Source organism: Triturus cristatus, chromosome 10 (genome assembly GCF_964204655.1).
Source record: "Triturus cristatus chromosome 10, aTriCri1.1, whole genome shotgun sequence".
Classification (NCBI taxonomy): domain Eukaryota; kingdom Metazoa; phylum Chordata; class Amphibia; order Caudata; family Salamandridae; genus Triturus; species Triturus cristatus.
This window is the reverse complement of record NC_140593.1, coordinates 885,122,388-885,143,321: the sequence shown is the minus strand read 5'-3', so window position 1 is coordinate 885,143,321 and position 20,934 is coordinate 885,122,388. Positions and strand designations below refer to the sequence as shown.

The window sequence follows — 20,934 nt, the reverse complement described above, 5'->3', positions numbered from 1 at the left end:
CTGTTCCCGGGGGAGTAGTCTCCTGGATAGGAAAACCACAGGTTGGTCCAGACCCTCTTCATTGAGCTGCGACAGCACTGCCCCGATGCCATGCTCCGACGCATCCATTTGGACGATGAACTCCTTGGAGAAGTCAGGGGCCCTGAGGACAGGCGCCGCACACATTGCTTGTTTCAAGGTGTCAAAGGCTCGTTGACACACCTCGGTCCAGATTACCCGTCGAGGGTGCTTCTTTGATGTAAGCTCAGTCAAGGGAGCCACGATAGTACCATACCCCTTGACGAAGCGTCGGTAGTAACCGGTGAGGCCCAGAAAGGCTCGGACCTCCGTCTGAGTCTTGGGGGGTTCCCAGGCCATGATGGTTTCAATCTTGGCCTGGAGGGGTTGCACCCTGCCCCGACCCACCAAGTGACCGAGGTACACTACCGACCCCTGCCCGATCTGGCACTTGCTGGCCTTGATCATCAGGCCTGCCTGCTGCAGGGCCTGAAGGGCAGCCTGAAGGTGACCCAAATGGTCCTCCCAGCTGCTACTGAAGACGGCGATGTCATCCAGGTAAGCCACGAGAAAGCCTCCATCCCGGAGAGGACCTGGTTCACCAGCTGCTGAAAAGTGACGGGGCGTTCTAGAGCCCAAAGGGCATCACGCAGAACTGGTAGTGACCCGCCGGTGTGGAGAAGGCTGACCTTTCCTTTGCTCCATCTGTCAGGGAGATCTGCCAGTACCCGGATGTAAGGTCAAAGGTACTCAGATATTGGGCAGCTCCCAACTGGTCAATGAGCTCATCCGCCCTCGGGATAGGATGAGCATCGGTCTTCGTCACAGAGTTCAGTCCCCTGTAATCCACACAGAACCTGAGTTCTGGGGTAGTGCCCGGCGGGGCAGCTTTGGGTACCAGTACCACCGGACTGGACCAGGGACTGGTTCAATTACTCCCAGCTCCAGCATCTTAGTGACTTCACCATGCATGCTAGCCTTCACCTTATCCGACAAGCGGTAGGACTTGAACTTCACAGGTGGGCTGTCCCCTGTGTCCACATCATGGGTACACAGATGAGTCCTTCCCGGGATAAGTGAGAACAGTGAAGCGTACTGCTCCAGAACCTGGCGGCAGTCTCTCTGCTGTTCAGGAGTTAGAGATGGTGAGAGGATCACTCCCTCTACCGACCCATCCTTCTCTTGGGACGCGAAAAGATCAGGGAGAGGTTCACTTTCCTCTTACCCATCAGTCACCATCATCAAAGTGACCTCTGATCTCTCTTGGTGGGGCTTGAGGCGGTTGACATGGAGCACCCGATGGGGCTGCCTGAGGGTCTTAAGACCCACCACATAGGTGACCATGCCCTTCTTCTCAATCACCTCAAAGGGGCCTGACCAGCGATCCTGGAGGGCGCTAAGCTCTCCAGGCTCCATGACCCACACCTTCTGGCCAGGCTCCAGCTCCACCGGGTGAGCATTTTGGTCATACCACTCCTTCATGACCGTCTGGCTGGCTTCTAGGTTTTCGGAAGCTTGCTTCCACAACCTAGCCATTTGGCTACGAAAGGCCAGCATGTAGGTCACCACATCCGGGGGAAGTTTTCTGGGAGTCTTTTCCCATCCATCCTTCACCAGGCTGAGGGGTCCTCGTACACGGTGCCCGTACAACAGCTCGAAGGGGCTGAAGCCCACTCCCTTCTGCGGTACCTCCCTGTAGGAGAACAGTAGACAAGGCAGGAGGACGTCCCATTTCCTCCGCAGGCTCTCGGGCAGACTCCTGATCATGCCCTTCAAGGTTTTATCAAACCTCTCCACCAGACCATTGGTCTGAGGGTGATAAGGGGTGGAGAACCGGTAGGTAACTCCACACTCCTTCCACATAGCCCGCATGTATGCTGACATGAAGTTGGTACCTCTGTCAGACACAACTTCCTTGGGGAACCCCATCCGGGTGAAAATCCCCATCAGGGAACGTGCCACCGCAGGTGCGGTAATGGTCCTCAGAGGAATAGCCTCTGGGTACCGGGTGGCATGATCCACCAGAACCAGGATAAACCTGTGACCGACAGACGTTGGTGGATCCAATGGCCCAACAATGTCGATGCCCACCCTCTCAAAGGGGGTGCCAACGACAGGCAGTGGTACCAGGGGAGCCTTCAGCTTCACCCCTGTTTTCCCACTAGCTTGGCAGGTGACACATGTCCTACAAAAAGTGTCGGACGTAATCCTCATCTGAGGCCAGTAGAAGTGAGGGACAAGCCGAGCAAAGGTCTTGTCCTGTCCCAAGTGTCCTGCCAAGGGTATCTCGTGAGCCAATTCCAAAAGGAAGGCTCGGTAACGCTGGGGAACCACCAAGGCCCGGGATGATCCATGCACCGGAGCCTTGGGTTCGCTATAGAGTAGACCATCTTCCCAATATATGTGAAAGTTCCCCGGATCGTTACCCGCTGCCTGGGCTTCGGCCTGTCGCCGTAAGCCCTCAAGGGTGGGGCACTCCTTCTGGGCCCAACAAAACTCCTCCCTGGTAGGTTCTCCCTCCACCTGCCATTCTGCAGGGGTAGGTAAGCCCTCCAGGGAATGCACATCCCCTCTGTGGACTCCGGGACCGCCTCAGTTGCCCCATCCATCTTACGAGGCGCAGATGCCGGGGCAGGCTTCCCCTGTCACCGTCTACCCTTTTTGGCAGCTGGTTGGGCCTTTGTCCCAGGCTCCAACCTCTGTGAACTCCCCCTCCGGGCAGTCACGGACCGCGTGTTGGCACAGGTCCACTCAGGCGACCCCAGCATCTCCATATGAGCCTTGAACTCAACCTCCTTCCAGGCCGTATGTTCAAGGTCATTTCCCAACAGACAGTCGACCGGCATGGCAGGGATTACCGCAACTCGAAGAGGACCCGCAACCCCTCACCACTCAAAGGGAATCTGGGCCACCGGATAGTGACCCTCTCGGTTGTCAGCTATCACAACCGGGTGGACTACGTTGGGAATCACCTGCTCTGGGGACACCAGCTGACTCCTTACCATAGTCATGCTGGCTCCTGTGTCCCTCAGAGCCTCCACCCTCTGGGCATTGATGGTGACCCATTGCCTGTACTTTCTAGTATTCAAGGGCACATGGGTCTTAGGAACCATCTCGCAGTCTCCCAGGGACACTGTTAGCCCTGCCCACTCACCTCCCTTATCTAGGGGCAACTCCTCCCCGAGCACTACACTCGCCACCCCAGGGGTCTTTCCTCCAGTGGGAGGGTGTGGTCTCTTGGGACATTTGGTATCCCCCTTGTAGTGCCCAATCTCGCCACACTCATAGCAACGGACAACCCTAGGCTGCTGACCACGGTCAGGATAAGGGGGTTTGTGGGGGCCAACCTTAGGAGGGAAACCTGATCCCATTCCCTGCGAACTCTTTTGGGGACCTTTAGGGAACTCCTTCTTTTTGTCTCCCCCCTCTTTCTTCTGGGGAGCGCCCTGTCCAGCCCTTTGGGAATCCCCTCCTGTTCCTTTTGAAGACACCCTAGTACTAGCCCAGATGTCCGCCTCCTCTGCAAGCTTCCTAGGATTAGTCAGCTTGCTGTCCACCAGGTGTTGACGCAGCTCCGGAAAACTTTTCTCGAGGAGGTGCTCCCTCAAAAACAGGTTATACAACCCCTCGTAGTCTTTCACTTCACTGCCCTGCACCCAGCCCTCCAAAGCCTTTTTGGCGTAGTCCAGGAAGTCCACCCAATTCTGGGCGGCCAGCTTTTGGCTACCCCGGAATCTCTGCCTGTACTTCTCAGGGGTCAGCCCAAATTTCCTAATCAAGGCGACCCTCATGATGGGGTAATTGGTCTGCTTTCGTTGTTCTAGGGCTAAAAGGCATCCCTCCCCACTGGAGGCATGTACCTGTACAGACCACCCCCCCCACTGAGCTTCCGGGATCCCATGGGCTCGTAAGGAGACCTCATAGGCAGCCAACCACTTGGCGATGTCGTCCCCAACACCATAGCTGGCAACTACGTCCTTTGGTAAGTGGGGTCTAGGCTCCCTGGGAACTTCTTTCTGTACGCTGCCACCAACAGGACTACTGGGGGTCCCTAACCGAAGGGCCTTGAGATCCAATTCGTTTAAATGGAGCTCATGAAGGAACCTCCGCTCTTCCCTCTCCTTCTCCAAGCGGGCTAATTCCATCCTGAACTGCCTCTCCTCCCTCCTGTCGGCTAAGTCAGCCGAAGAAAGGCTTCCCCCTGAAGCGCTACTACCGGCGCTTGAAGGCGCCCTGGGTCCTGCAACCCTATTGCTGCTCTCAGTGGGAAGAAGTGACTCTGCCCCTTCCGTGGTGTCCGGTCCCGGTCCCTCCTCCTCCCGTCCCCCGCTAGGGTGGGCCATCACCCAGGCTCTCAAGCTAGTCTGGAGCTCCTCTCTTTTTGCTCCCCGCTTGAAAAATACCCCCCTCTCCTGGCAGAATTCCTTTAGCTGAGTTATAGTGTACTCTTCTAGACTACCCAACTCAAACTCCATCCTGCCAGGTGGGGCCCTAACAATGCGGAAAAGAACTTTCAAGGTAAGAGGAACCTTCTTTCAAAAGAAAGCCACACCACAGGACAGGGATAATTTCGGAAAATCCAAACGAATCCAATCAGGGAGACAACCTGGAGAAAACTCCAATAAAAACAAAAATCAGGTGTAGGGTGCGTGGCGCACACTGAATTGCTGATGAGTGGACGCAAGCACAAGCTCAGAATCCCACCGCTGAACACCAACTTGTTGGACCTAAAGTCCTAGGGTAGCTTGGCTCAAGTGGAAAGGCCTCATTCCAGAGTAACATGTCGTGCTTGCATCCCACTCACCTCAGCACTCCAGCGTACCACCACTAAAAACGACACTACACCAGAGAATTTAGAAAAATTAGAAAAGCTTTATCTTTCCTTCTATCATGTTTTTCTTTTCCTTCAAATGAAACCAATCAGTTTTTATCTACATCACGTTAGGGTCAAAACATTTCATCGTGACTAGATTAGCATTGCATAAATACCTTAGACCTGGTATGAAATCAAGCGCACCATCTGGTGGTCAAACACAGCACAGCAAATTCCATAGCGCTTTAAATAGAGTTATTAAACATAGCGTTGCTCATAGCGATTTGAGAGCACCTAAAATAGAGTTATTAAACATAGCGCTGCACATAGCGATTTCATAGCACCTTAAATAGAGTTATTAAACTTAGCGCTGCACATAGCGATTTCATAGCACCTTAAATAGAGTTATTAAACTTAGCGCTGCGCATAGCGATTTCATAGCACCTTAAATAGAGTTATTAGACTTAGTGCTGCGCATAGCGATTTCATAGCACCTTAAATAGAGTTATTAGACTTAGTGCTGCACATAGCGATTTCATAGCACCTCAAATAGAGTTATTAGACTTAGTGCCGCACATAGCGCTGCATCTGGCAGAACATTCGCACTTCAATTATGGAAACAATAACACGTCAGATGTGGCCCTCCAGCATAACGTAGTGATCCAGGAATCAATAGCGCTTTAACACATGGCAAGTCTTTGAGGCACCTGCTGGACCCTTCTCCCCGTGGGGCACCTCATGAAGGGGGACCGTGGTCCAGTTCAGTCATGCTCTGTGTCGAAGGGGGCCTCACGTTGTATCTCCCCGGGGGAGGGGCGTGCTCCGGGCCTTGTGGGCCTCCCGCCCTCCTACCCGGAGATTACCTGTGTCATCGGCCTTTTTCAGGCCCTTGCGCCGGTCTCTGAGGCTTCGGGCCCGGGCCCACAGATGTCGTCTGGGAGGCCCGCGTTGCGGGGACGCCGACAGATCTCCCCGTCAGCTCCGCACCGGGGAGGGATCCGGCAGAGGCGCGCCCGCAGCCGCCAATGGCAGTGCGGCCTGCGGGGGCGCAGCTCACAGATTGAATCATGCGGGAGCGGCGTCGCGCAGTCCGCCCCGTCACGTGACTGTGGATCACGGCTTCAGGCCTACGCGGCCTTCTTTGAACTCCGACGGCCCTCTCCTCACAGAGAGCCGCGTCGATGAGGCTGCGACGGCAGCGGCGGGGCCCCGGACCTCCCCGCGGGCCCAAGGATGGCAGGAACAGGCGACACGGCCCAGGGCCACGGCGGTAAGTTACCCTCTGATGCAGCCCCGACGGGGGTGGCACAAATTAAGGGGTGGCGAGGTTCTCAGCGCCTAGCGCTCCCTTCTTCCTCACACAAATTAAGGGGTGGCGATGTTCTCAGCGCCTAGCGCTCCCTTCTTCCTCACACAAATTAAGGGGTGGCGATGTTCTCAGCGCCTAGCGCTTCCTTCTTCCTCACACAAATTAAGGGGTGGCGATGTTCTCAGCGCCTAGCGCTCCCTTCTTCCTCACAGCGATGCCCTGGTTCAGGGCAGGTGGGTTGGGAGGTGGCAGTCCACACGCCAGAGGCAGATCAAGATAGGGGCTGGGGCCCAGGCCCAGTCAGGGAAGTAGAAGATTAGGTCGTAGGTGTTAACTCCTTTCCCCGGTTCTCTTCAGGGGTCCTGGCTAGGCGGGGAGCACAGAAAGGTTAATGTGATCCCAGGGTCAGAGGCTGACGGCAGGGCTAGGTCACGAGGTAGGGGGCAGTGTCAACCGAGGGGGGAAGAAAGCAGGCCCTAAGAACAGTCAGTTTCCCCCTCCAGCGCACCTACCTCCCCACTCAGGTGCCTTACTCCTGACTACCTCACTTCACACAAAATGGCAGACGCACCTCACCTCTATATATAGCCTGGGCCCTGACTGTCCAGAGTGGCCCAGAAGGTTCTGGAACTCCTCATGTCAGCCTATGGCCCAGTCTCTGAGGTGATAGTTTAGGCCACCATTTTGTAGAGGAGCACTCACTCTCCCTCCATTTTAGGGAAGCACCTTGCGCCACACCATCAATTAGTGATAATGGGGCACCCAGAGCCTCTAAGTCAACACCAAAAAAATTAGTGGACAGAAAAATTAGAGGGTAAAGGAAGAAAAATGAGGAGGGGACAGCCAAAGGGCGGGCAGGTCTAACACCAGTCCTCGCCCTCAAGAGGCTTTTTTTGAGGAGGTTATAGAGGGAACAACTTTAAAGGTAGGGGTAAGGGCAACACACACCCTAAACTCCCCTTCCCCTAATAACCAGTGACTTGCGCACACCTCCCCCTGACTATACCACACCTGTTTGGGTAAGACTTCAAAAAAGTTCTCCCTATTTGGCAAGCTAAAGCAATGGACAAATGGGTGATTGGAATTATCCAACATGATTATTGCCTGGAGCTTACAAGCAATCCTCCAAACACTCCACCTCGGTCTCACAAATTGTCTCCAGAACACCTACAATTGCTTGAACAGGAAGTGAAATCTCTCTACTGAAAGGAGCTATAGAGCCGGTTACAACACAGTACCAGGGCTCAGGGGGTTACTCTCTGTATTTTCTCATTCCCAAAAAGGACGTTTCTCTAATACCTATTCTGGATCTCGGAGAGTTAAACCATTATATACTGTCAGGACACTTTCACATGGTGACCCTTCAACGGGTACTTCCACTTTTACAGAATGCAGATTTTATGTCTACTCTAGACTTAAAAGATGCATATTTTCATGTTCCAATTCATCTGGCTCATCGCAAATACCTTTTTTTGTGATAGCAGGCAAGCATTACCAATTCAAAGTACTTCCCTTCGGAGTGACTACAGCGCCCAGAATATTTACCAAATGTCTGGCAGTGTCGTGGCTCATCTCAGAAGACAACATATCCACGTCTTCCCCTATCTAGACAACTGACTCATCAAAGCGAGCTCTTACCAAAAATGTCTACAACACACACATATCACAATAGACCTACTTCACCATCTAGGCTTCACGGTCAATGCACAAAAATCTCACCTGCCTCCGTCACAGACCCAGTCTTACCTAGGAGCCACTCTAGACACAGTCAATGCTCTAGCCTCTTCCAATGTAGACAGAATTCATAATATTCAGGTTATCATACAACGTTTCAGTCCAACCAAGCCTTACCAGCCAGAGTGTTCATGCAACTGCTGGGAATGATGGTATCCTGCATCGCAATTGTACCCCATGCAAGACTTCAAATGCGTCCCCTACAAGAGTGCTTGGCACTTCAGTGGAATCAGTCACAGGGTCAATGAACCGATCTAGAGTTGGTAGACTGCCGTACCCATCGCTGTCTGCAGTGATGGAACCCACAAGACTTATCAAAAGGACGGCCATTCATCAACCCTATTTGACAGATCGCGCTCACAGCAGACCATCTCTGACAAGTTGGGGTGCTCATCTCCAAGATTACACAAAACAAGGCCTGTGGAGCAACAAACACAAAAGCCTCCACATCAACTATCTTGAACTTCTAGCAGTTTTTCTAGTCATCAAATCTTTTCAAATTCACCTCATTGTCAAAACTGTCCTAGCCTGAACAGACAACATGACAGCAATGTATTATGTGCAAAAGCAGGGGGATGGACACACTCTCTCCAACTGTCAACACTCGCTCAAGCCATTTGGAATTGGGCGATCCATCACAAGATTTATCTTCTGGCAGAACACCTCCCAGAAGTAAGCAATCAAATCGCTGACCTTCTCAGCAGAAGGAGATAGCAAATTCATGAGTGGGAACTTCATCCCCAAGTTCCCCTTCCGTACTTTCAACAATGGGGATTCCCACAAATAGACTTGTTCGCCACAGCAGACAACACCAAATGCCCAAGCTTCGGCTCCAGATTCCCACACCCGCTCTTAAAGGGCAATGCCCTATGGATGAACTGGTCTGGGATATTTTCCTACGCTTATCCACCTCTCCCCCTCATTCTGTGTCCGGTTCGAAAGCTCAGGCAAACATCCCTCACACTAATTCTAGTAGCTCCACATGGGCCTGTCAGCCATGGTACACCACTCTGTTGGAGCTGTCACTAGTTCCACATCAAAAGCTGCACCTCGCCTCCAGTCTCCTCACACAGAACTTTGGAGAAATCAGACATCCAAAGAACTGAACTTAGAGATCTTGCTCCTGTAGTCATAGAGTTTGGTTATTTAAATTTACCACCAGACTGTATGAATATTCTAAAAGAAGCAAGAAGGCCTACCACCATAGCTTGCTATGCAGCAAAGTGGAAAAGATTTGTTGTATCCTGCAATAACAACATCATCAAACCTTTAGATGCTTCCATATAAAACATCTGTTACCTCTTGCACTTACAGAAAACTGGACTAGCTTATACATCTATTTGTTTGCACCTTGCAGCAGTAGCTGCGTATTTGCAGAACAGGCAACATCTGTCACTATTCGGAGTTCCAGTAATCAAATCTTTCATGGAGGGGTTTAAAAGAGTAATACCACCAAGGATTCCGCCTGCTCCAGTTTGGAATCTCATCATTGTTCTCACAGGGCTCATGGGTCCGCCTTTTGAACCATTTCACAAGTGCTCCTTGCAATTTTCTCTCATGGAAGGTTTCTTTCCTCATTGCGATCACATCACTCAGAAGAGTTGGTGAGCTACAGGCTTTAACCTTAGAAAAACCCTTCTTTCAGGTACACAGAGACAGGGTAGTTCTACGCAACAACCGTAAATTCCTTCACAAAGTGCTTTTCATATAAACCAATCGGCTGAGTTACCAGTCTTTTTTCCTTAACCTGATTCTGTAGCAGAACGCGCTCTACACATGCTTGACGTTAAAAGAGCTTTATTGTACTACATAGATAGAACAAAAGACTTACTCAAAACAAAACAACTGTTCATTTCATTTGTTCTACCTCACAAAGGCAATCCCATCGCTAAATCTGGTATTGCAAGATGGATTGTTAAATGCATTCAAACATTCTACGTTACAGCTAAAATAACTTTATTCATACCCCTTAGAGCGCATTCCACTCACAAAATAGGGACTTCTGTGGACTTTTTAGGTAACATTCCTCTAGCTGACATAAGTAAGGCAGCTACATGGTCCGCACCACACACATTTACCAAACACTATTGTGTAGATGTGTTAGCACATCAACAAGCTAATGTAGGCCAAGCAGTACTTAAAGCACTATTTCAAACAACTGCAACATCTATAGGTTAGCCACCGCTTTGGGAGTATACTGCTTTGTAGTCTATGCAAAGCATGTGTATCACAGCACACATGCCTCGAACAGATAATGTTACTTACCCAGTAAGCATCTGTTCTTGGCATGTAGAGCTGTGGATTCATATGCGCCCACCCGCCTCTCCGGGTACCTGTAGTTGTTGCAGTTCATTATATATTTATACACATGGAATCTCTATACTACACTTACTTACTCCATTCTCACCCTCTTGCGGGAAAACAATCTAACAATGGAGTTGACGCCCAGGCACACTAGCACCAAAAGGAAGAGTCACCTTACTAGGAAAGACTTAAAAGAAAAACAACTTGCAAACATCTGGACCCAACCCTAGATGGCAGGAGTATGCAAAGCATGTAAATCTACAGCTTTACATGCCAAGAATAGATGCTTGCTGGGTAAGTAACATTATCTTTCCTGCACATACCCTATATTGATTAAGGTAAGGCTTCTGGAATTAAGACTGGGCGAGAGGAATCATCGTACTCACTTTCCGGTCTGGCACTGTTCAGTTCCCTTTGACACAAGATGCCACTTACGTGGACAAGGGAAAGAATCCTTAATCCACATCCTATGTAACTGCTGTCATTTGCTGCACCAAAGGAGAATTCTTGTCCGTACCGACTTCATCCATCTAGGAGTGCGCACCTGTTGGTAGGCAGTCATTGCCGGCCTGAATCTGTCAAATCCTTTACAAAATGTCAAAACTGTTATGTTTCTCAGGATGGTTGCTATCAAACGGGACTCAGCAATTCCACGAGTACCATGGTAAAACATTCTTAAATGCTGTAACTCATACATTGCGTCACCTATCACTGCATGTCCAATTTAGGGCCAGGCAGAACCCGCTATAACAATGCTATTTCCTTCACGCTATAGCTTAAGATCAATAATATAGCGCCTGGCACAGCTCGGTGCACATGGGCCAGGTTCAGCTACTTCATCAGTACATTTTACACATGCACTCCAGCGTCTATATTCACTGCTCATAATAGTTTATAAAATGATCATCTCTGTTGCTCTACTTCCTGGACTGTATTAGGCCAGCCTTTGAGCAAGACAAGTTTGTGACCTGTTTTTGTTTAGTACTGTCTGCAGTTCTGTCGTTACATAACAAGCCTGCATTCTGCCTATTTTGCTTTATAATCTGCATGTAAAAATGTGATCTGTTATTGGCACTTCCTTTAAAAGTATTGTTCAGCTGAGTCTTCTTTGCCTGTACTCTGCAGTTCCACACATTTTACACACTGTTTTAATTCCATTCACAAAGGTCCTTTTGTAATATGCTCTAACTGGTTTCCTACCGACTTTTTTAAAAAACGGTTCAACAGAATCCTGTCTGCTTGTACTTAGTGATGCTTGTTTTCATCATACAATTTTATCATTGTACGTTTTATATTTTATCTTTTTTTAGACGTTTATAAAGGTTTTTATTAACCATACAATAAAATTGACTATGACAGACTGAGACCAGGGCAGGGAGGCAGGAAATTCCAGACACCTTTGTAGGGGGGAAACTCTAGAAGCTTCTGTCACGTCAAAGTCTGCACCAGGTTTAAATTGATAACACTCAAACCCATTCTTCAGTACACTCCTGTACCTGTAGATACTACAGAAGAAGGACGCATTGCTGCGTTGGTGCTTGAGGCCTGCCATGCTAGCTGAGAAGGAAGACTGGACCTGCACCCTTCATCCTAGGCTGAAATTACTCCAAGGTTCAGCTGATTGACCTCCTGTTCTGAGCTACAGGAGCACAGCAGGCTCCAGAGGCCTCTGTGCAATTGCCCAGCTGACCTGCTGCAACTGGACCTACCTGTACCCTGCTGGCCACTGGTGGGGTGAGTTTCTGATCCCAAAGATGTGTCTCCCAGGTCCCGAACCCCTGGTGTACCATCAGTTGAGCTCCTCCTTCAAGAAAAGGAGAAATCTTGAGGTTTTGAGGTCATGGTAAACGCGAATGGGCTTGTTCATGCCAAGATCTTGCATACCGCCAACGCGAAACTCCGGTGAACATGACACTTCGCGCTCCCGCGACCGCCAGTGACAACTGGCAACATGAGATCCTCCCTTCACAGTACAGCATCAACAGCCCACTTTGACCGCCAAGGCAAATATCCAGCAACGACTGTTCGCAGAATCCGATAGGATCTTCGCACTACAGCGATGACCCTCCGTGACGGCCAGCCTGCTCTTTGCACCGCCGAGACGAACATCTGAGACACTCTCCTTACTCTTCGCGAACCTCCTCCACTATAAACTGAACTATTTGCGCTAAAATGTAGAAGATAACTTTCTCAGCGGACTAATCTGGACCCTGTATCCGACCCGTGCTCCACCGCAGTCAGCCTGAACTAGTAATTTTCACCCGGTCCCACATGGCCAGATAACTGTGAGTGGTGCTTTGAGCTTTTAGGCACTAAACTTACCCTACATTTTTAAAATTCTATATCTCCAGTTCTACTGATTGGATTTTTGTCATTTGGTGTCAAATTTTTTAAAATGTACTCTAGTTTTCTAAATTGGTGTGGGATTTTTCTGGTGTTTTTTTTACTGTATTACTGTTTAAGTGCAGCATAAATACTTTACACATTGCCTCTAAGTTAGGCCTGACTGCTTTTGCACCAAGCTACAGGATAAGCACAGGTTAATTTAGTGACTTTTTGTGGTTCACCCTGACAAAGATTGTGTCTCTTGCTTGAGTAGGGTTTCACCCCCCTCAACCAGCAACCCAATTTCTCACACCTTTCCACTAATGTTGTTTGGGGCTGCTTTCATGTTGTCATGGGGATTTTCTGAAGTCCTCCAATTCTCAGTCTTTGGTGAGAGCTTTTCCTTCCACTAGTGGGTCTGGATTTTTGAAAAGGATACATATGTGGCGGCCCGGTATATGAGATTGGCAGTGGGCCAAACTTGTGTGCCACACTGGACTGTTCAATGTGCTGAAGCATTAGCAGCTGAGGTTCCCAGTACCCAATTTAATAAAAAACAAAGGGTGTACACAGACCTTCCCTATGCCCAACGTCAACCCACCCAAACAACCAGGACTCCACTGCAGTGAAATTATTAGCGTTCCTGAGGATCCAACGATGTATTAAGTGGCGATCAGGGATCAGTTAAAAGTCAAAGGTGTTGCACAGCTAATTTAGGACCCAACTGGTCGGATCTTTTGTTCAATGAGAAAATTATATAGAGGCCTAGCACCCATCATCAAGTCACAGTGCTACTCAAAACACTAGGGGCCTGTATTTCAGAATCTGCTAATTGTGATAATATGTTCCAAGGAAAGAAGCACCCACTGGACCATGCACACCTACTGCAGTCACAGATTTCACCAACTGACAACTGGACAGTGCAGGCAGCAATGCTGACTTATGACAAAGATCCTATTTCAGGTGATTTCTTCTCATGACGGGCTTTACAGCTGGAAATAACATGGCCCCTCAGCCATGTGTTTTGAGACGTCCTTCTAGCAAATCATTCCATTACAGTGGGAATGTTCAGGTGTCTGGGATCAGGTTGTCCTCCCCTGGCAGGCGTAATCCAGCTGGTTATTTCAGTAAACTCTCTTTTTTGCCACCATATAGAGCACCAAGGCTTCACCCCAGCTTCCCACATATGAGCACGGGAGGGATAGTAGCAACCGAGCAGATGTTCCACTCCTGGTGAGCTATCATCCTACACTACTGTGCAAGCCTCCTCAGTGCCCAAGCGATCCACCAAAAAGGTACTGATGTGGATGGCTTTAGTTATACTACTTAAACAAATAAAACTTTTATTTGGAATAGAGATGGTGAATGCCAAAAAAGCGAAAATAACATTTTAACATTCTTATAACAGTCATTACCAGACCCTCTGATGAAGAGTTGAAGTTTGAAACACATTGGGGTGTCTATTGAAAATATAATCCAGGGCTAATTAAGAAATTCCAACTCATGAGTCGTATTTTTAAGTCGTACAAGAAAAAAAGAGTTAGTATGAAGTGCATTAATTAGATATGCAATAGATGAATGTGGTGCCCAGTCTATTGACGTGCCTTGAAGCTCAACACTTCCTCAACACATTTGGATTGGCCCCATGTGATCAGTGTATTGCACTCCAACAGTGCCTGTCATCTATTCCCATTGTCAAGGGGACCAGCAGCAACACAGATAATGGAAGATGTGTGGTTTCACTCAGGCAAGGACAGACCTACCCTGGACAGAGGAATTCAGACAGCTCCCGTTTAGTACAATGTGATTTTGAGGTGGTGACACAAAATGGAACATATTCAGGCTTTCATTTCCAACATGATCATATAGCATTTTGGTCTGCTTAGCAAATTAATCTCAACATTCATGAAGTGGTCCTTGAACCAAAAACCCTCACAAAAACATGTATGTCCTAGACATGATGAAGGCAAGGGCTTCCACTTCTGGAGATGTGAATGACTTTACCAGTGGTAGCCAGTAGTCAGCCACCCCAGGTAAATGTAGAAAAATAAGAAAAGTATGTCCCAATGGGCTACAAATCATCAGCAGACATGTCCTAGTAGTTGTGGAGCATGGTTTTGAGGGAACAGCACCACCCTCATTCAGAAAGTGAATATACTTTTAGCATGACAAACGATAAAGCAAAAAGATGGAGTACCTCTAATAAACCCTCATAACTGTCACAGTCGCTGCAGGGGAAGTACAAGAATATCCTGAAAATGTAAGGGTTGGTTTGCACTGCATCTCCAGGCTATCCTGAAGACTTTCATTCCAGCACTCTAATCCATGGCCAAAACATATTTGCAGATATGCACCAGATTTGTGGTGAAGATGCATAATTTGTTCTTTTGTGGATTGCAGTAAATCTGTTCACTATTTTAGGAGGTACTGGTGTAAAATCCTCACTTTCATTTGTTTCATATCTGTACCTTATGGATCTGCAAATTTGCCCTTAGAGCTCAAAATTTAACAAATTGATTGCTCATTCATTGTCTGTTATGCAACACAATTTATCCATAAATTGGCATGATTCTGATTGCCAAATAGCTTCTATCTCTTGTATTCTATTCTTTTATCTCTGTTGGCCATGTTAAATCTGTGAGCTTTACAAGATGAGGGTGGTCTGCTCCATAAAAACCTCTTGCCTGGAGTACCAAGGTGCAGGACTAAGTTCAGATGAGTCACATGGTTAATGAGGTACACTTTGGAGTGGCTTAAAACCCCCTCAATCCCTGAGCTAATTGCACATCCTGGCTGGGAAGGAATGCAAACTTTATACTGGTGTCTTCAAACAACCTTAAGCCCATAAGATTTATTAGAGTTCACTATCCAGGGTTACTAGTGGAGCAACCTGCTGAGTGTCCATTGAGTTCACCCTTGAGCATAAAGGAAACAGCATTCCACTAAATATTTTCTGCAGTCTTCTGCGTGGAGGCAGAGGGCAACTCCATGAGGATCAATAGAGTCCTCCCAGAAGCAGTGGTAGAGCTGCCCTCTTTGTATTTTCCCCTACTAGTGGGAGAAGGATCTATTGTTTGCCTGTAGGAGTAGAAGGAAGCAGTTCATTAATAAGGTTTAATGAAGTCTACCTAGAGGGAGTCTACCTCGGCTCTGGGAGAGCAGTGAAGGTCAACAGATACCACAATAGGGAGTATTAAGGGGTTCACTCAGAGGTGGAAACACAAATGAGTGCATGCTAAAAAGCAACCACCTTGAAGAAGTAATTATCAATGGTGCTGTCGAAGCACCATGGTTAAATTAAATGAGGTGAAATGGTGAGGTAGAAGAGTGATAAAGATGGCTATGGAGAGTTTAATAATTTGACTTTGCTTGCGATTTGCTGGAAAAATTAAAGGAGATATGGTCCTGCACTCATGCCTGTGCCCGCACAGCCATTAACTGAAGGTTTTTAGGGAAAATGTGTATGTTGTTTAATGACGAGCACTATTTTCAGACGAGAGTAAGGACCGAAGGATTTTTCATCCCCAAGCAGTGTCTCTTGCTCTCTCCTGAATAGGGCTTGTGCTCACTCTGTCACCAGCTACCCATCCTTGTTTTTTTCTGCACAGCTTGATTCACAAATCGATTTAGGATTTCAGGGCATCTTGTGATGGAGCCTAGAACTGCATTTTCTGCTAACATTAGCCAAACAGATTTAGGTACTCACGAAATGTAAATAATTAACCCAAACAAATTCAAAACCCTCGTAGAGTTATATGTTGTAAGTGGGAGAGAAACTGAATGCACAGTGAGCTTGAAAAAGCCTTGTGTGGATAAAAAAACAATATGTTCGAATCATGGAAAGATAATAATATCAAATTAATATATTTCTTTGGCATTCTATTGTGAGCTGGCCAAATAAAATAAAAATGTTGGGTGGAAAAAAAATGAAAGTCATGTGGTGCTGCAATTTTGCAAAGAAGAAAATAGGAAGTTGACAAATGTTCTCCACTGTAGAGTGTGCGTGTTTGTCTTTTTATCTTTGTAAGATCACATAACTATAGGTGCCACAGAAAACACCATTTTGATTATTTGCTGTGGCGTTGTGGATTTCACCTCACCGTGATCACTGTAGCCGAGAGTTCACCACTGACTGTGTTCTGATAGAATTCTGCCCTTGTTGAGACAAGGACATGTTGGGAAATCTCCTGAGATCTCGTATGTGCCAAATCGAGTAACAAGAAGTACATTAGGTGTTTGCAGGATTTTTTGTATTAGTACAGGTTGAGTGTCTATTGGCACATTTGTTGACACTCCTGAGGCTACCTATCACAGTTTAACATGACACAAAGCTTAAATAGGTAAATAAAATTAAGAAATCTGTACTCGAAATTTCTGCTCAGCTTTCACTGAGATGTGTGTAGCGGCCTGACTGGTTTTTACTTTACATGTTTTGGTCCCTAATGTGTTTGTTTTTTATTACTCAGTGGTCGCTGACTGCAGCACGCGTCTGCCTGCCCTTGTTCATGGCGCAAGGTTTGGCTCTGTGGGCTCCCCTGGTACGGCGACACCAAGCCCTGCAGCTGGCCACGGTCAGGGGGAGCTAGGAGGAGGGCGAACAATGGAGACTGGTGTGAAGAGATCGAGTACAGACAGTAAGTTATTCATACCTGTGCTAAAGGTAAATGTGTGCTTCTTTTATAAAGTTATTAATACCTGTATGTTACCTATTTGTAAGGGCTTCAAGTTTTGGCAGGAAAAAATAGAACAGCGGTACAACAATTTGCCAAATATCGGCAAATTTTTGGTCAAATGATTAAAATGAAATTTTGTACCAAGTTCCTAATCGGAGTATTACACCTTGAATGAAAGCCTTCTCAGATGTGACTATTTCTTGAATTTGAAAAACTTAACCCAATTGTTCTATAATCTGTCTATTTAGTTGTACCATTTTCTCTCTATTTCCCTAAACATATTTTCCAGACTCTGACTTTGTTTACATTTAACCAGCCACAATGTAATTAGAAAGGTTGAGAGCCGGGCAATTGACTGCAAGAATTTGAAAACTGTTCTACTCTGTTTAATGTAACCACCAATCTACTGCACCCCAATTTATTCAGCTTGACAGCCACTACTTAAGCTAATTTTATTAGCCATAGCTTATGTATTGTAAGGCTGTGGGCACATTTAGATGGGCCTGAAGTGGAATTAGAATTCTGATCAAGGCTTCTAATGCAGATTCATCACCTTATAATATTCCCCTGGTGTCAAACTGGATCTGGAAAATCTTAAGCAGTACCTCTCCATGCCTGTAGGTGGTCAGTCGACTGTACGTATGCAGGTCTGCTTTGTAAGTGAATTTCGCCATCTCGGCACACTGACATCAGTTCCTTTCTTTCCATTCCAACAGTGTGGATTGGAGAGCTACCTCCATCACTTTGTGACAATCCTTTTCGAATTTTTGTAGGCTTTTTTTGGAGCAATTTCCCCCCAATATGATAGGAACGTGTCGCCTAACAAACCCACATGTTTTAAACCTTGTTGGGAATGTCACAGATATGTCTGTTTCTGATCCGCACTTAGTCTGTCAGTGGTGTCTGGGGTCGAACTACGACTCAAGGCTTGCGCGACTGTCTGTTGATGCACCCGAAGGCGATCAGGGAGTGAGCCATAAAGCTCCTAGCGGCGCAGCACAAGAAGGCACCATGTGTTTCCCAGTCCTGATCTCGAGGACGATCTGAGGCCCAGTCACAGAGTCGGTCTCTCTAAGTCCAAGTCATCGTCATCGAAGTCAGGTAAGTCAAAGAAGAAGAAGTCCAAGCATACTTTGCCTCCTCCCCCTCTAGCTTGTGCCACACCTCACCTACCTGACTCTAGCCTGACGTAAGTAGTTTTATGTAGCCATGTACTCCATTTTTGGATTCCCAGCACCCTCTGGTGAGCCTTCGGGCCCCACAGAGCAGAGAGGGCCCCTGCTTGGGTACTGCCTGCGAGCATGACCCCAACGCCAGGTGGGCACTCTGAATCCACCTCCGGATCTGCAACAACTCCGGATGATGACCCCACACTTAATTTCACCAGTGCCACCTGACGACTCAGACACCATTGTTCAGTCTTACTCTGAGACGGCGCAGCTCGACGTCGAACGTGGTGCCATCTGGCTCGGATACGCTGCCCCTTGACTTTGACAGGCCTAGTGCTCAATATGACTCTCAGGGGGACTATGACAACCCCTACCAATTTTTTAACCACTCTGATGAGAAGGCCCATCCCTATCAAGACAACACCCGGTAAGAGGACGTGGGAAATGTCAGTGGACTGGATACCTTTCAAGATGCTGGCCTGGTCTCACCTCTTGGACCTGCCACAGAGGAAGGCACATTCTTAGCTATGGTGGAGAGGAAGGCAGCATTGGTCCTCGACCTGCAGCTTCCCTCTATTTAGGTTAAGACCAGTTAAGACCAATGTCTGCACAGAGATGCATCGCCAGGGCTATCCACTTTGGAGCCCTTGCTTCCGCTCAACAATGCCCTCATGGACTCTCTCCTGGGTACTTGGGCCAAGCCCTGCACAGGTGTTTGCCTGTCACCACTGCCACTCTGGGGACTCAGCCTTCTTCACCCAGCACCCAACGTCCGAGAGCCTGGTGGTGCAGGCATCATCTGCCAAACTTCATCCCAGCGTATTCCCTACCTCTCCTCCGGACAGGAAATCTAAGAGGGTGGATTTCCTCAAAAACAGAGACTCTTCTCTTCCACCAGCCTAGCATTGTGGCCAGTGAACACTGCATGCCTCTTGGGTCAATACTCCGACACTCAGTGGGACCTCTCGGAAGAGGCCCAAGCCATAGTGAACCAGGCCATTATTGATATACACTAACCAGGGGGTTTGCCCATGTTACCCCACCAAACCTGGGCTACATATACAAACAAAACAAAAATGAGGTTTAAAAAATGTATAGATCAAATGAAAATGCTAGTTCAGCCCAATATCGATACCGTTTTGAAGTGGTACTATGAATGAATGGCATGATATTACTCTAGTTGCTTTTTAATAATGCTACCTATACCTTTCTTGGTACTTATGATGTTATGCAGTTTTTTAATAAATTAAGCATGGCGGCAAGTAATAATAAAAAAACAATTGTGTGTATACATAAATTGCCTATATGACCATCGCATGATATCAAAAATGTATCTCAACATTTTTCTGTTCGACATCAAAATTATAATAATTACATCAAATATATACAAATGAACATTGCATCTATTCCTTGTCCCTCCGTAATTGATTGTGTTAAAGGTGGTACTGAAGCTATTTAAGTCCTTGATCCACCTGGAGGTAGTCATAAGGCTAGGCCTGACTGGAAGGCATATCTGTTGAATGGTTAATGCCTTGCCCACTGTCCAAAATTAATGCAAGTGAATATTCATATCAATCGGCTCCTCCAATATAAAAGGTCGATGTGTTTCGGCTTCCTAAGTGTACGGCCTCTACAATCCTCTGCAGGCCATTATTGATGGGATGGACGCAGCAACGTTCTCCCTCCATCGTGGGATGGACATCACTGATTCATTTTTGGGGGGTAGTTTTATGTAGCGTGAACTCGAACCGAAGTTATCAGAGTGATTCACAGTGGCAGGACGCCTCCATACCTGGCTCCGATCAACTGGCTTCTTAGGGGATGTCAAGTCTGCTCTGATGGACATGTCTTACGGCGGCTGTCACCTCTTTGAAAGACAAGCCTATTTTTCGCTTGAGCATTTTAAGGAGAGTCAGTCTACCTTCAGATCTATGGGCTCTTCCCTGGCATTAAACCAGCTGCACTCCCCAAGATTACCAAGCCTCCAACCCTTTTTGTGGCTGTGGATGTAGTTCCCACAAAGGACTTGGAAACCAAAGCCAGCATGCTGTACAATCCCCCAGCATAGATGTTGGTTTGCATAATCAAGCCCAATCTGCCCCAATAGAGAGTGATAACATCAGAAAGTGGATGCTTCAAATTGTCCAAAGGAGGTTAAGGCTATACCTTTGAGGAAACCCCTCCACCTTTGTTACCATCTCCAGAAAAGCTGATGGAGAACCATCCCTTCTTTCTCCTTCAGGAAGTACAGGCTCTATTGGACCAAGGAGTCATCAAGCGGGTGCCAGAATCAAAAGTGGGACGTGGTTGCTACTCCTGCTGCTTTCTGCTGCCGAAAAATGATTGAGGCCTCCACCCCATACTAGAGCTGCAGACCATTAACGCCTTCCTGAAGAAAGAGAAATTCAAGATGCTCAACTTGGCTCAGGTCTTGTCTGCCCTGGACCCTGGAGCATGGAAGGTAGCGTTGAACTTGCTGGATGCCGACAGAGTTTACCTGTAACTAACAGCCCTTCCGGTTTGCTGTGCTCCCCCTCGGCCTGTCCAGTGCCCCCGGGTGTTCACGGAAGTGATGGGGGTACTTACGGTGCACTTTACCACATGTGAGGA

The 20,934-nt window shown here is 47.7% G+C and overlaps 1 protein-coding gene across 17 annotated transcripts in view; it reads left to right on the top strand.

Moving 5' to 3' along the window:
- LOC146796177 (uncharacterized) overlaps positions 1-20,934 on the top strand; it is a 1,057,178-nt gene that overhangs the window by 473,810 nt on the left and 562,434 nt on the right. For all 17 annotated transcript variants that reach the window (XM_085628582.1, XM_085628595.1, XM_085628592.1 and 14 more), the window contains one exon: positions 16,949-17,116. In XM_085628582.1, the coding sequence (XP_085484708.1) occupies positions 16,949-17,116 (168 nt within the window). The remainder of the gene's footprint in view (positions 1-16,948; positions 17,117-20,934) is intronic.